Raw genomic sequence first — 16,959 nt, 5'->3', positions numbered from 1 at the left:
ATCTTGGTTTTTGGCCGTCACCATCTTGGTATTTGGCCATCGCCATCTTGGTTTTTGGCCCCCGCCATCTTGGTATTTGGCCATCGCCATCTTGGTATTTGGCCATCGCCATCTTGGTTTTTGGCCCCCGCCATCTTGGTTTTTGGCCCCCGCCATCTTGGTATTTGGCCGTCACCATCTTGGTTTTTGGCCCCCGCCATCTTGGTATTTGGCCATCGCCATCTTGGTATTTGGCCATCGCCATCTTGGTTTTTGGCCCCCGCCATCTTGGTTTTTGGCCCCCGCCATCTTGGTATTTGGCCGTCACCATCTTGGTTTTTGGCCCCCGCCATCTTGGTATTTGGCCATCGCCATCTTGGTTTTGTACAACCAGAAGTGACACGAGGGGGTGGAGCTAAGTACAACCAAACGCTAAATACGACATTTTTATTTAAATTGGAAATTAAAGTTTAAAATGTTTGAGTTTGATCCGAGCAGGAAGCCGACTAGTCCTCACCGTCCTTCTGTGGCGTCCTCGCTGTCCTGAACTCGACTCACCCTGCAGACAGCAGCCAGTCAGCCAACACTCACCTCAAGGCCACGGGCAGTCAGCTAAAACTAACTGCATCACATCTATTCATCTATTCAGCACTCACACACACACACACACACACACACACACACACACACACACACACACACACACACATAAATATCTCTGCACCTATCAAACACATATTTCATACCGTGACACAAACATTTATTGCACACAATTACACCGCATATCTCTGTCTCACACATACACACACACACACACACACACACACACACAGACGGATGCCCAGCCTTGCTGCTTCGATGCAGTTTCTTAATGGCCCCGCTGTCAGAGTGAGATTAATGGTCTCCCAACCACCGCCATCAGCTCGCATTTCTGTCCACCTCTCAGCGCGGCCGTTCTCACCGTCCTCTGAACAGCACTCAGCAGGGGTTGTTTGCGTGCGGCTCCTTCCGGCGGCGAAAACCTCCGACTGAACGCTCTGTTTCCCAGCGAGAGGCCTCTGCCAGCGTTGTTTGAAGAAAAGCACAGCGAAGTATTGAATAGAAAGTGTTGATACGGCTGTAAATGACAACGTTTGATCCCTAAATGATTGTGTTCAGGCTCGGGCTGGGTATCGTTTAAAAAATGATGCTAGTACCAATACCAGTACCCTTAAAGAGAAAAGAGAAACAAGCTGCGTTGTATTTTAATTAAGCTGCCTTTTTTACATTCGAAGCTACTTCTATTGAGGTTTTTTGGATGAAGCTTCAAATGTCTGTTCAACGTTCAACTTTCTTTAAGGTATATAACTCGTCAGTTTTGTTAGATTGCTGCTAGACCGCCCAATTAATACAGGTGTGTCCTTTGTTTTGACAATTGTTTTTTGAAAGGCTAAATGCCAACAAATATGGATTAAAGCAGTACATTTACAAGAATTGAACTCATTGACCTGCTGCTCTAGTTATTGGAAACGTTTTGGATCGACAATCCTACGCAGCCGCCATGCGCAATATGCAGATATATTCGGTCGGGAATGTCTGCTCTACTCTTATTTTATTTCAACGGTGCAAACGTTCAAAGAGAATGAATTGAATTATATCACATAACTTCACTATCAGCTAAATATTGTACCTTTCTGTTCTATAGCTCAGAAACAGGACAGCGTTACTGGTGTTGTTCTGTATAACTCCGAGGTAGTCGTGTCTGTATTCATGTGTGTGTTCACATGTGTGATTTTTTTTCAACAAATGTGTGCGAGCTGTGAGCGTAATGAATGAATAAACTCCTGGAGGTGTGTTTAATATTGCATGAGCAAACATTTTATTTTTGGATCTGAAGCGAGTTAACACAATATTTGTCTCACACAATGCAGGAGATGTTTCGTCTTAAGATGTAATGAATATGCTGTTTGATCAGGGATGAGCGGTGTGTTTTCTGTGCTCGTAGCTGCCGCTGTGCACAGATGCATGAAACAAAGTTGGTACGTTTCCAGACCTGGTAAATTGCCCTTGTCAAGAACAGTTCAGGAATGCCTTTCTTCAATATACAATGCAGAGCTGGCAGCGGCTATAAATCAAGTGCGATATGCCCATTGGATAAAAGAAGCTGCTTCTCTTTCAGCTGCGTCGCTCTAGTGTGTGATCATCAGATTGTGTTTGAGCTCAGCGGAGGAACGGAGTGACTAAAAGGACTTTGTCTGACCCTTCAAACTGATGAGTAAGAGAGAAAACCAAATGTCCGTCCTGTGCTCTGCATCAGCCGCATTCAGAACGAGTGGTGCATGATGGGTACGGTCAGTGTGTGTGTGGGGGGGGGTTACAGAGACACACTGAAATACTGCTGACTCAGACTGGAGGGGAGAAGAGCTCACTGTACTGTAGCTGTAATAAAAACTGATACACGCTCAAAAGGAAAACGGCTGGAGAGATTCCTCAGTGAATGTTAGATGTTCGGGTGTTTGTAAGGTCGTCTGCTCCGGGTCCACTGCAGCAGAAAGCTGAGCGATGCTAAACTCACACCTAATAACGTCCTGATGCACCAGCTGCAGCCCGAACTACGGCTGGGTATCGGCCGAAATAATCCAGTACCAAGTAGTATCGAGGGGGACCCCTTTGAAAACGGCCATGCCAGTTTTCCCCGTCAAAATTTAGTGTAAGTTTGGAGCGTTATTTATCCTCCTTCATGACAAGCTAGTATGACCTGGATGGTACCGATGGATTCATCAGGTTTTATAGTTTACTATGATACCAGGATCTTCACTCTAGCTTTAAAACACAAGTTGTGTAAATCTGATTATTACACAGCTTTGTTGAATTCTCGATTCTCCGTCAATCACGTCGTTGTACGGTCTGTTATCTCTTTATAGCAGATCGTTGCTATGGCCGCAGTTCTGATGTCGGACTCTGGAGAACTGTTTTTTGTGTAAAATTTGATTTCTTCAGTAAGTAGTTGTGTAACAGGTGGGATAATGTACAGCTAGCGGGTCATTGTTGTAAAATAAACACCTTCAGTCCACCGCCTCATCGCCCTGTTGAGGTTTATTTCACAACAATGACACGGCTCGCTGGCTAGCTCGCGACCGCCGCTCTGCCGGTGTCGTCACGGAAATGTAGCATACATCCTGGTTACACAGTTATCTCTGTCAGCACTGCGAGGTGTGAGCTGTCGCCGTGTTGAGAGCCGTGTGGAGGCAATAGATACACTCTGAATTCTGTACAGAGCAACTTAAGTGTACACCGCTTTACCTCGCTGTCAGACAGTCCTCTCTGACGGGGAACTGAATCTGTTATCTATGCTCTCTTCAAAGCCACCAGACTCCGTTAGAAAAAACAGCAATTTTACCTTACAGAATCTTGGTTTTTGGCCGCCACCATCTTAGTTTTTGTCCGTCACCATTTTGGTTTTCGGCCGTCACCATTTTGGTTATTGGCCGTCACCATCTTGGTTTTGGGCCGTCACCATTTTGGTTTTCGGCCGTCACCATTTTGGTTATTGGCCGTCACCATTTTGGTTTTTGGCCGTCACCATTTTGGTTTTTGGCTGTCACCATCTTGGTTTTTGGCCGTCACCATTTTGTTTTTTGGCTGTCACCATCTTGGTTTATTGGCCGTCACCATTTTGTTTTTTGGCCGTCACCATTTTGTTTTTTAGCTGTCACCATCTTGGTTTTTGGCCGTCACCATTTTGTTTTTTGGCCGTCACCATTTGGGTTTTTGGCCGTCACCATCTTGGTTTTTGGCCGTCACCGTCACCATTTTGGTTTTTGGCCATCACCATTTTGGTTTTTGGCCGTCACCGTCACCATTTTGGTTTTTGGCCATCACCATTTTGGTTTTTGGCCGTCACCATCTTGGTTTTTGGCCGTCACCGTCACCATTTTGGTTTTTGGCCGTCACCATTTTGGTTTTTGGCCGTCACCATTTTGTTTTTTGGCCGTCACCATTTTGTTTTTTGGCCGTCACCATTTTGTTTTTTGGCCGTCACCATTTTGGTTTTTGGCCGTCACCATTTTGTTTATTGGCCGTCACCATTTTGGTTTTTGGCCGTCACCATTTTGGTTTTTGGCCGTCACCATCTTGGTTTATTGGCCGTCACCATTTTGGTTTTTGGCCGTCACCATCTTGGTTTTTGTCCGTCACCATTTTGGTTTTTGGCCGTCACCATTTTGGTTTTCGGCCGTCACCATTTTGGTTATTGGCCGTCACCATCTTGGTTTTTGGCCGTCACCATTTTGGTTTTCGGCCGTCACCATTTTGGTTTTTGGCCGTCACCATCTTGGTTTTTGGCCGTCACCATTTTGGTTTTTGTCCGTCACCATTTTGGTTTTCGGCCGTCACCATTTTGGTTATTGGCCGTCACCATCTTGGTTTTGGGCCGTCACCATTTTGGTTTTTGGCCGTCACCATTTTGGTTTTTGGCCGTCACCATTTTGGTTTTTGGCTGTCACCATCTTGGTTTTTGGCCGTCACCATTTTGTTTTTTGGCTGTCACCATCTTGGTTTATTGGCCGTCACCATTTTGTTTTTTGGCCGTCACCATTTTGTTTTTTGGCTGTCACCATCTTGGTTTTTGGCCGTCACCATTTTGTTTTTTGGCCGTCACCATTTTGGTTTTTGGCCGTCACCATCTTGGTTTTTGGCCGTCACCGTCACCATTTTGGTTTTTGGCCATCACCATTTTGGTTTTTGGCCGTCACCATCTTGGTTTTTGGCCGTCACCGTCACCATTTTGGTTTTTGGCCGTCACCATTTTGTTTTTTGGCCGTCACCATTTTGGTTTTTGGCCGTCACCATTTTGGTTTTTGGCCGTCACCATTTTGGTTTTTGGCCGTCACCATTTTGGTTTTTGGCCGTCACCATTTTGTTTATTGGCCGTCACCATTTTGGTTTTTGGCCGTCACCATTTTGGCTTTTGGCCGTCACCATCTTGGTTTATTGGCCGTCACCATTTTGGTTTTTGGCCGTCACCATCTTGGTTTTTGGCCGTCACCATTTTGGTTTTTGGCCGTCACCGTCACCATTTTGGTCACCATCTCTTTGACAGCCCTAATAATAATAAACGACAGGCTAAATACACACTTTGGCTCCTACACGACTAATCGACTAGAGATATCTCAGTCAGCTGAGACCAAAACAACCGTTTAATCGACTAAGAGGAGGTATCCCTAATCGACCAGCTCTAACACCTCCACCCGTCTGTCTCTCTGTCTCTCACTTCATCCCTCGTTCACAGCAGCTCTACGTCGTCTCTCTCAGTTTGCCTCCAACATGCGTCCTCAGACTCAAACGCACAGCCGTGCCTGAGAGGGAAACATGTAGTGAGTAATCAGACATGACTGAAGTCTCCTGGTAAACATCCAGTTCCAGCAGTAAACCCTCCGACGGAGACGGGCCGGGGTGAAACGGCAGAAACACACCAGAGAGTTTCCAGCTGTTAACGCGCTGATTGAAGCCGACAGCTCCACCATGTAACGCTGTGTAAAGATTACACCATTAAAGCTCCCGGCGTTGGCTTTATGGACGCCGTTTCCTCAGGAATACACACTCATTTATAATCTGATAGACTGAGAGGTGATTCCTTCATCGGTCTCATTCACTCTGACTCATATTAATTAATATTAATAATATTTACAGAAGCTCTAAATGAACATGATTCAATCATTTTTAATGCCGTTATCTAGAGATCTTGATTTAATTATGTCGTTAACTAGAAAACGAGCTTTGTTATCTAGAGATAACGGCATAATTAACTCGTTATCACAAGAAAACAAAAGGTTGTTTTCTTTTATTGCTAATAATGTATTTGGGAAAGTTTGTGACCCGGCAGCCATGTTGAGATCAGTTGGGGAAATACCAAGCATATACCAATAGGCATTACAGTAACAGAATATTGATTCATATCTGATCAGCGCTGCCTAGTTTGACCATTTGATCAGAGTTCCCGAGTGATTGACAGCTGCCTCCGATGAATGAACAGCCAATAGGAACGCTCTCTCTGAATGACCTGTGATTGGCCAAAGTCTCCCGTCACGGGCTAGATGTTCTAAAGCCTGAAAGCAAAAGTCTAGTTTTCTCTCAGAACACTTGATTTACAATATGCTGAAAGGTTATTATGGGATTTTTGCCCAATGATGCCAAAAATATACTGCCTACTGCAGCTTTAATTATGTTTACTGTTTAAAGGGACTGTTTGTTACTTTTTAAGCGTATAAATGTAGCGGGTCGGGACACATGCGCGTTCGCGTATGCGCGCTCGCGTGTGGCCGCTGCCTCTCCTCCTCTGCCTGCCTTCACTCAGACAGCGCACGCGTTCTCACGTACTCGCTCCACCTCTAGACGTGAACGCTGCTCACTCCACACTGCAGAAGAGTTAGTTTAGCTCTGAGAATATCTAGTGAATGTTCAGTGGACGTTTGTGCAGAAATAACTGCTGCAGCTCCTCCAGACCAGCAGAGGTTTCCCGTGTCTTGTGAAGTGACGGGGCTCCGCAGAGAGAAACCTTGTCGTCTCGTTACCGACCGGGTGCCGGTGTCTCCCTGTTCACTCCGGCTGCGGGCGGAGGGAGACGAGTTTCTCGCTGCGGAGCTCCGCTGCCTCAGCCTGCACTGAGGCAGGAGAAGCAAACACAGCATCAGCATTGATTCATGGAGAGACCTTGGTCTGGTCAGCTAACATTACTGCCAAGCAGCTGAAATATAGAGTGATATTGTGGTTTTAGCTGACGTGTGTCTCCTCACTGTGTTGAGCGATGCTCGTTCATGTCTATGTAGAGCGAGCACAAGCACGAGCCTGACGCTGACTTTCGTTGATTTCACGGCCACAAGTGTCGCTGTTAAGAAGCATTTCTGAAGGTTACAAATAGTCCCTTTAAGTGAAAATCAAACAATCCTAAATAAGGTAATCATAAATCATAAGGTGCATAAATACAGGATAAATAGTGTGAGTCTTTCTTACATGATAATTCCTCTATTGTTTTTATCAGGCTCTATTTTTCACTTCTCTGCCAGGATAGCAAGCTAGACAGCTTTTTCAAATCACTCTTGTGAGGATTTCACAATTATCCTGATAATGGGAATTCACCCCGATCAACCTCTTGAGTGTTTTTTATGGTGATGAAATCCTGCATCATCCCGTCCCTATCTGAGAGTAAACTGTAAGACATCCTGCAACAGTTAGGGTGGGCAGGTGTCCCACTCTACGAGGGACTACACAGCATTTTTATCCCTTGTCCCACATTTTCATTGGCTCTAGTTTTCAAAAGTCAAACCTCTGCAGGACAGACGCTTTTTTAAAATCTGTCTTTTATCCGCTGGCTGTGAAGAAAGCAGGGAAGGCTGTCATCATGTTTACTGTCCATCTGAGCACACTTGGGTCAAGTGCAGGTTAACATTTCACCGTCTTTGCTACGCTATACGCCCAACAGAGAACATTTAGAGTCACAGCAAAGTCACAAGTTGCAGATTTAGGCAGAATATGATGGAAACTAGCACAAAGAAAAAAGAAATGCAACTACAACAAAGACTATTTATAAGTGGGTGAAACTGACGGAAGAGGATTCTCAGAGTTATTTTTCAATTTCACACACGGGGGAATACAACATGAAGCAACACAGTTCATCTGAGTCTCATAAGAAACGTGCGTCCCAAAAAGAGATGTGCTGATCTCTGGATGCATTCTGGCAAAGCATAGAGATGTTTATTAATAAGCTAGATAGATGTTATATCAGAATTGTAGACTACCTCTCAGCCTTGTGTCCCACATTGTCCCACACAAACATACTCTTTCTCCCACATTTGATTTGTTGGGATCTGGTCACCCCTAGCAACAGAACATGTTTGGAGGGATTATCACCAGAAATGTTTGTTTAGTCTCGAGTTTTTAATAAGAACATTTAAAGAAAGGCTGATACATATCAGTTATCAGCTTCAGTAATCTCTAACGTGTGATTCTTATTTGACTCCTTCAGGGTGTGGACACTGCAAGACGATGAAGCCAGAGTATGATAAAGCTGCTGAGATACTCAACAAGGGCGCAGACGTGAGTTTCATGACTTGTGTTTACGTGCCGTCCTGTGTGTTTTCCATGATTTAATTTAATGTGCTCTACTGGCATGAATGTTGTTGTACAGTAAAAGAACAAGGTATAATCCTGCTGCTCTCTGATGATCGTGCAGAGCTCCGCCGGTGTAGCGGCGCCTCGTTAACGGATCATAATAATCCCTCCTCTTGGCCTGGAGGTTTTTTGGCCTGATGCATGCTGGTCGCTGCGTCCTGCAGCTCGTCTCTCGATGTGTTTCTGATTAGTCGGGCGTGTTCCTCTCCTCTCCTCCTCGTCTCCTCCATCATGTCCTCTGTGGTAATCTAACCCTCCCCAGCCAGGGGCAGGGCCTATAAAACTCCAGCCTGGTGACTCCAGCAATTATCTCATCGGTGAGCGTCCCCCCGGCCCGACGCTTGGCCCCTTCTCTTCCCCGTGGCTCTCTGCCCGGCGCTGGAGGTCAATGGGAAGAGCCTGGCCATTATCTAATATGGATGGACCCTTAAGACACAGCGTGCCATTTATTTTTCTCCTCCGTGCTTCTCTTCTCTGCTCGTCTTACTGACGCAGAGCTTTAATGGTATTTACACAACACAGAGTGCTCATTTACTAAAGGTTGAACTTGTTTCTGTGTTAATTGGTGTCATGTAACTGGTTAGTCTGTAAGGGACCTCGGTTGGTCTAATTCAGGGGTCAGCAACCTGCGTCTCTTCAGCAACCTGCGTCTCTTCAGCTCCTCTCCAGAGGCTCCCTGTGGATTTATAAACATGGAAATGAATAACTGTTTTGTTTACATTTTCATTTTTATCTATCATTGTTGTAGGTCTATGGTACGACGGTACGACGGAGTATTAGGGCCACATTGAGGAGAAAAATTTATCTGAGATTTCAAGACTAAAGTCATAATATTATAGAGTAGTAATTTTACGTGTTATTTTCTTTTTTTCTCGTTAAGTTATGACTTTATTCTCGTAATATTCTGACTTCATTCTGTAAATCTCAGATGTTCTTTCCCTCAATGTGGCCCTAATACTCCGTAGTACATTGTCTCTTTGGCCCTCACTGCATTAGACTTATATACTATATACTGAGACTATAAACTGTGTTACCTTCATCACAATGATCACATGTTTTGCGGCTCCAGACAGAAGGTTGCTGACCGCTGCCCTAATTGGACAGATCACGTGACTCACAGTAAGGCTTGTTATTTGTCCACAGAATCCCGGTGTGCTGGCGGCGGTGGACGCCACGGTGCACAAGGCTGCGGGGGATCGCTTCAAGATCTCCGGCTTCCCGACCGTTAAGTATTTCGAGAGAGGCGAGGACAAATACACGCTGCCACACCTCCGCAGCAAAGACAAGATCATCGAGTTCATGCACAAGTGAGTCGCACACATTTAACAGGCACCTCCAGCACTTCTTAACCCTCTGAGGTCTTCATTTATACATATCTTCTTAAATTCACCTTTTAAAAGGTTACTAGGGCTGTCAAAGTTAACGCGTTAACGCAAATTAATTTTAACGGCACTTATTTCTTTAACGCATTAACGCAACTTGTGATTTTTAGGTTGTAGCGGCTCAGTTTTAAAGCTAGAGTGAAGATACTGGTATCATAGTAAACTATAAAACCTGGTGAATCCATCGATACCAACCATGTCAGACTAGCTGGTCATGAAGGAGGTTAAATAACACTCCTAACTGTCATGTCCATTTTCAAAGGGTTCCCTTGACCTCTGACCTCCAGATCAGTGAATGTAAATGGGTTCTATGGGTACCCACGAGTCTCCCCTTTACAGACATGCCCACTTTATGATCATCACATGCATCCTTCAACATCAAAGTGGTGTTCATTTGTGGAGATTATCTTGCTGAACAGAACATGTCAGTATCATGAAGGTGTGTTTGCCACAGAGCTTATTATCTGCAATAATCCAAAACTCAATAGAACAATCCGATTGGCTGTTAGTGGAGGGAACCAGGGAGATGCTAACTTCCTGTTGGACTACAGAAATACGTCATCCCTGCCGTAAAGGTTTTAGTGTAATAGTTTAATGTTTGGAGAGGATCAGTGTGAAACCTAACGGACCTGTGATGACATCAGTCCAGCTGTGGCAGTTAAAGACTCCATAAAGTCACAGTCTGCGACCAGAGGTCAACAGACATCATTAATATGAGGCTGACGTAACGCCTCATTAGTGATTATATACATGTTCCCAGGTTTCTTTCTCAGAAACAAGAAGTTAAATACTATACTGTATATGTGTACTCTAGTTCTATCACTTCCAGTAAATGTAAAGGTGTTTTTCCCTGTGCGTAGGACTCATAATAAACAGTGCTGTGTTTCCTGTGTGCAGTCCTCAGGCACCTCCTCCACCAGAGCAGTCCTGGGAGGACAAGCCCTCCAGCGTCAGCCACCTTGGATCGGAGGATTTCCGAGAGGCGCTGAAGAAGAAGAAACACGCTCTGGTCATGTTCTACGCTCCCTGTAAGAGCTCACACTGATTCACATCACTCCTGAAAGGCTGTTTTCTAATAAGCACAAACCGTTAAACTGCTGTGTCGTACACAGAGCCGCAGTCCTGCTCCGTTGGACTTGTTGGTGTGATCATATCCTGAGTTTAAATCAGTGCGCTGACGTAAACCACGAGCTGTCTGTCAAGCTCCTCATCACGCAGTGTATATAAACCCCACCTAACCCACGGGGAGACTGAGCAGTGATTCACAGGACTCAGAATAGATTTATAAAAGTTACAAAGAAAGATCAGATTTCAGAGTTTCTGCAGGAAAACGTGACATTTTATAATCCAGCTTTATGGTTACGATGGACTGTATGTCTGAATTCATCTGTTCTCAAGGTCAGTATTTAATACTCTAATCAACATGGGCGTGGACAAATATGCTGCTTTAATGTAAATGTATGTATATATTGATTATTATAAATCAATTAACAACACAAATCAATGACAGATATTGATCCAGAAACCCTCACAGGTACTGCATTTAGCATAAAACAATATGCTCAAATCATAACATGGCAAACTGCAGCCCAACAGGCAACAACAGCTGTCAGTGTGTCAGTGTGCTGACTTGACTATGACTTGCCCCAAACTGCATGTGATTATCATAAAGTGGGCATGTCTGTAAAGGGGAGACTCGTGGGTACCCATAGAACCCATTTACATTCACTGATCTGGAGGTCAGAGGTCAAGGGACCGCTTTGAAAATGGACATGACAGTTTTTCCTCGCCAGAATTTAGAGTAAGTTGAGAGCGTTATTTAACCTCTTCATGACCAGCTAGTCTGACATGGTTGGTACCGATGGATTCATCAGGTTTTATAGTTTACTATGATACCAGTATCTTCACTCTAGCTTTAAAACTGAGAAAATCACAAGTTGCGTTAACGCGTTATTATCGCGTTAACTTTGACAGCCCTAGTAGAAACATTGCTCAGCATTAAGAGAGAGGTGACATCATTTAATCATTTAATGTTAGTTCAGGTTCAGTTTTGCAGATTTGAGGTTAAAAGTTAATAATCCAAACCTTTGTTAAAGATCAGATTGTTCTGTCTGAAGCATCTCGACGTCTCAGCGAGCAGCTGCGTCTCGTCAGACGCTCTATTAGACAGCAGGATGCAGATGGGGAGGGGGGGGTGATGTACATCTGGAGCGTCTCTTTGTAGAAGGAAGACAGCAGCAGCCTGACGTTTTGAAGCCCTCATCAGACACAAAGGCCAGAGGTGCTCATGTGTGTGTGTGTGTTAATGTGTTTATGTGTGTGTGTGTGTGTGTGTGTGTGTGTGTGTGTATTGATAATTAAGAGTTCTTCACTCTGTATTCCTTCTGCATCGGTGTTGTATCTGAGAACTCAGATGAAGAGTGTCATAACACCGAGTCCTTACATCTTTAAAGAGCGGTTCAACGACAGAGACTCCGACCTTTCTCTGTGTGGACGTCTCATTTAGAACGAGAGTTAGCAAGAGACAGAGATGAGACGGAGGGGCTCGGTGTAAACTCACCACTCATCATCAGATTGTGTGTCACACTTTCGTTCCCGGAGCAGAACTCGGAAACTATTTAACTTTGGCACTTCAAATGTGGTATGACGGTTGACAGTGTCGTCTAGTTGAGCCTTTTGGGGGTTTAAAGTCGAGGGACCCTGGACTTGAGGAAGGTGAGCTAATAACTAGCTAGATTGTGCTCAATAGACTAATTCCAGTAGTTCCTAAAGGGCAAAACCTTTGGCCCCACTTTAGTAGGGGTCAAGCAGTGAGCGGGGGGGGGGGTATGTGAATGTGTTTAAGCTACATTTATTAATCGGAGCATTCAATAATCACTCCTAATCAGCTGGGGGAGAAGCACTGACCTCGAGGGTTGGCTCAAGATATTCTAAACTTAAAACTAGGGCTTTCAAAGTTGACACGATAATAACGCTTTAACGCAACTAGTGATTTTCTCAGTTTTAAAGCTAGAGTGAAGATCCTGGTATCATAGTAAACTATAAAACCTGATGAATCCATCAGTACCAACCAGGTCAGACTAGCTGGTCATGAAGGAGGTTAAATAACGCTCTAAACTTACTCTAAATTCTGGCGAGGAAAAACTGTCATGTCCATTTTCAAAGGTGTCCCTTGACCTCTGACCTCCAGATCAGTGAATGTAAATGGGTTCTATGGGTACCCACGAGTCTCCCCTTTACAGACATGCCCACTTTATGATCATCACATGCAGTTTGGGGCAAGTCATAGTCAAGTCAGCACACTGACACAGACAGCTGTTGTTGCCTGTTGGGCTGCAGTTTGCCATGTTATGATTGGAGCATATTGTTTTATGCTAAATGCAGTACCTGTGAGGGTTTCTGGATCAATATCTGTTATTGATTTGTGTTGTTAACTGATTTACAATAATGAATATAAACATACGTTTACATAAAGCAGCATATTTGTCCACTCCCATGTTGATAAGAGGATTAAATACTTGATAAATCTCCCTTTAAGGTTAATTTTGCTTACTTTTGTAGTTTACACATTTTTATCAGTGATGGAGAAAAGACAGTTACTAACTGACCGTCTCTCTGTAGTCTCTGTCAGTAATTATGAGGAAGGAGAGGTAGAGAGAAATGAGAGTGGCAGGTGTCGTTATGGACATCAGAACTACCTCTCAGCTGCTGCTAACAGCTGGATGCCAGCAGGTGTGAGAACTGAACACTGAGCGGTTCCGGTGACCCGGCTGGTCGCTCTGCTCTCTACATGTGAGTTGTGTTTTATTTTTGATATATCCGTTTCCAGAATTGCGACAGAACCTTTAAAGGTTTAAAGGGCGTTTAATGTCGCAGCTAAAAGGGTACTTGAGCAGGAAATGGATTTGTGAGCGGCTCAGCGAGGCGGCTCTGAAAAGGAAGCAGTCAGTCAGAGTTGATGTATAATTGAGCTGAACGTAGAGTTATATCTGTGGATGTGAATGCAGCAGTAAAAATACCTAATTATAGCTGGTGGCCACCATCATTTACAGCAGGATCAACAACTGGATATGTTTAGCTTTGTACATTTTGAATATATAATGATGCCTTTTAATACGCTGTTATGCTGTTTGGGTGATGTCCTACATAGAACATACTGTCGCTCTACATATAAAGAAACAATTCAACCAGTTTGTTGAGGAACTTAAAGGGACTGTTTGCAACTTTTTACACGTATAAATCATTCCGGGTTGGTGTCTCATGGTCGCTCGCGTGTGGCTACGCTCAGACTCCAACACAAACTACAGTGAAGCACCAAAACCTCTTGGTTGTATCTAGTGAAGCTGTTAAACAGTGTTGGCCGCGGTCGGAGGACGCGGGGGAGACCGTAGCTTTGGTCTCCAGGACCGGAGTCTCTGCTGTACTCTGTTCCTCTGCCTGCCTTCACTCACACACCGCGCTCCTTCTCTCTCTCTCTCTCCACCTCTCACGTGCATGCTGCTCACTCCACACTGCAGAAGAGTTAGTTTAGCTCTGAGAATATCTAGTGAATGTTCAGTGGACGTTTGTGCAGAAATAACTGCTGCAGCTCCTCCAGACCAACAGAGGTTTCCCGTGTCTTGTGAAGTGACGGGGCTCCGCAGAGAGAAACGTTATCGTCTCCGACCAAAACTCCAGCGTCTCCCCTGTTCCCTCCGGCCGCGGTCGGGAGGCTGAGGCGGGAAAAGCCAACACTAAGATCAGCATTGATTCATGGAGAGACCTTGGTCTGGTCAGTTAACATTACTGCCAAGCAGCTGAACTATAGAGTGATATTGTGCTTTTAGCTGACGTGTGTCTCCTCACTGTGTTGAGTGATGCTCCTTCATGTCTATGTAGAGCGAGCACAAGCGCCAGCAACAGGACGCTGACTTTCGTTGACTTAACGGTCATCAGGTGTCGCTGCTAACAAGACATTTTTGAACCTCCTCTACAGTAGCTCGCTGAATATATCCCATCCCACCATCAGAGTTAGCATTAAAATCTGCCAGAGATGGCTTGTGAGGAAAAGATGCTCCCACATCCTTTCTCCTCTTTGACCCAGACTGATGGACGAGTGATTTAACCCTTAACTCTGTACATGAAAGCTTCTTGAAAAATCTATTTGTCACCACAAGAGGTGTTCTTGTCTTTTTCACTTTCCCCGTTTCCAACCGCAGCAACAAGAAGAACTGAGTACTTGATTTTAGCAGCTAAAGCGTCTACAGGAAGTCACAACTACTCATCTCAGTTATTCTAGTGTCTGACTGCATAAACACGTCCTCGTCTTCTGAGAGACACGTAGCTAGAGTCACAGATTTATAGCTGCCACACAGCTCCATGTGTCCACCTGCTGGAGGTGAAGCTGCTGTCTGCTGTTGTGGTTCCTAGTGGCGGCGGTGTGTTAGTGTAAGTATTGACTTCCTGTGTGTGGACGGCTGCTGGAGCAGAGCGAGGTTGCGTTTATGACGGCAATAAAGAGATTTACAGCCTCTCGTAACATGCGAGTGAACCACCTCTAATGTGGCGTTAAAAGGGGTTGTGATGCTTTATGAACGTGTTGGAGATGATAAATGATGTGTGCAGGTGATTCAGTCTGTAGCATGTTGGTGTGTGTTAACCTCTCCGTCTGTGTGTCGTCCTCTCGCAGGGTGTCCACACTGTAAAAACGCTGTTCCTCACTTCTCCACGGCGGCAGAGCTCTTCAGAGAGGACCGCAAGGTTAGTGCTGCTGTTATACACATATCGATTACATGCACACATTTACAGCGAGCGCTGGCGGTGGTGGTGGTGGTGGTGGTGGTGGTGGTGGTGGCGGTGGCAGGCTGACACTTAAAGGAACAATACTAGTTTTCTGTCATGACCTGCAGTTAGAGGAGAGGATCAATATTGATCTGTGTTCAGTGAAATGTTAGAGCTGAGACGTGTTTAGTGTAGCTCAGCTGGAAGAAGCTGTTGGCCTCTGTTAAGAGGGAAAAACACGCTTTCCAATAATCCCAAACTGTCCTACTCAGGTGTTGTATTTAGAGGTTTTCACTTGTCCAAAAAATCTGTGCCAAACCCCAAAAACACCTGGAAATGTAGTTCCCGGAACCGAACCGGACTGGGACGGAGACCCATGCAGAACCGAGAAATGTTGCACTCAAACTCAGCCGGGAGACACAGATCCACATTTATCAGCTGATCGCTATTAACAAGTTCATTTAAGGGCTGTCAATCGATCAGAATAGTTAATCATGATTAATCATGAGCTGTCTGTCAAGCTCCTCATCACGCAGTGTATATAAACCCCACCTAACCCACGGGGAGACTGAGCAGGGATTCACAGGACTCAGAATAGATTTATAAAAGTAAAAAAAAAAAGATCATATTTCAGAGTTCCTGCAGGAAAACATGACATTTTATAAAGCAGCTTTAGAGTTACGTGGGACTGTTCTCTAACTGGACACATCTGGCCGACTGCAGTTCAATTATTACTAGGGCTGTCAATCGATTCAAATAGTTAATCCTGATTAATCGCACATTTTGTATCTGTTCTAAATGAACCTTAAAGGGAGATTAGTCAAGTATTTAATCCTCTTATCAACATGGGAGTGGACAAATATGCTGCTTTATGCAAAATGTATGTATATATTTATTATTGTAAATCAATTAACAACACAAAACAATGACAGATATTGATCCAGAAACCCTCACAGGTACTGCATTTAGAATAAAACAATATGCTCCAATCATAACATGGCAAACTGCAGCCCAACAGGCAACAACAGCTGTCAGTGTGTCAGTGTGCTGACTTGACTATGACTTGCCCCAAACTGCATGTGATTATCATAAAGTGGGCATGTCTGTAAAGGGGAGACTCGTGGGTACCCATAGAACCCATTTACATTCACTGATCTGGAGGTCAGAGGTCAAGGGACACCTTTGAAAATGGACATGACAGTTTTTCCTCGCCAGTATGGTTGGTACTGATGGATTCATCAGGTTTTATAGTTTCAGATGATACCAGTATCTTCACTCTAGCTTTAAAACTGAGCCGCTACAACCTAAAAATCGCACTTTGTTACAAACACTACACAACACAAGGTGACATAAAGGTCTTAGCTGTTTTTTAAAGGCGTCAACAGAGACCACAGGCACATGGTCATATCTGTACTGGACTAAATCAATATCAATTCTGTGACTCTGGGTGAGAAAGTAAACAGTCTTATTTCCCCAGATGCATTCCTGAAGTCTGCATTCAGAGGGTTTGATGATGTTGCATAATCATTTCCTACAACATGGACTTTTGATTCTGTTTGTAACGCAGTCAAATTTCATTTAAAATGCTCAAATGTCACGACATTTTATAATCAATTCTTCTGTTCTCCGCACACGTGCATTTCCAGCTCCTCTGAAACGTGTCCGTCCGAGTGATTGCAGCCTCTCACGG

The 16,959-nt window shown here is 44.5% G+C and overlaps 1 protein-coding gene across 1 annotated transcript in view; it reads left to right on the top strand.

The window, feature by feature from the left end:
• pdia5 (protein disulfide isomerase family A, member 5) overlaps positions 1-16,959 on the top strand; it is a 75,447-nt gene that overhangs the window by 50,057 nt on the left and 8,431 nt on the right. The window contains exons 13-16 of the mRNA XM_074657947.1: positions 7,982-8,052; positions 9,271-9,434; positions 10,407-10,537; positions 15,178-15,248. Coding sequence (XP_074514048.1) covers positions 7,982-8,052; positions 9,271-9,434; positions 10,407-10,537; positions 15,178-15,248 — 437 coding nt within the window. The remainder of the gene's footprint in view (positions 1-7,981; positions 8,053-9,270; positions 9,435-10,406; positions 10,538-15,177; positions 15,249-16,959) is intronic.

This window comes from Sebastes fasciatus, chromosome 14 (assembly GCF_043250625.1).
Source record: "Sebastes fasciatus isolate fSebFas1 chromosome 14, fSebFas1.pri, whole genome shotgun sequence".
NCBI lineage: Eukaryota > Metazoa > Chordata > Actinopteri > Perciformes > Sebastidae > Sebastes > Sebastes fasciatus.
This window is presented reverse-complemented; position numbering and strand designations above follow the sequence as displayed.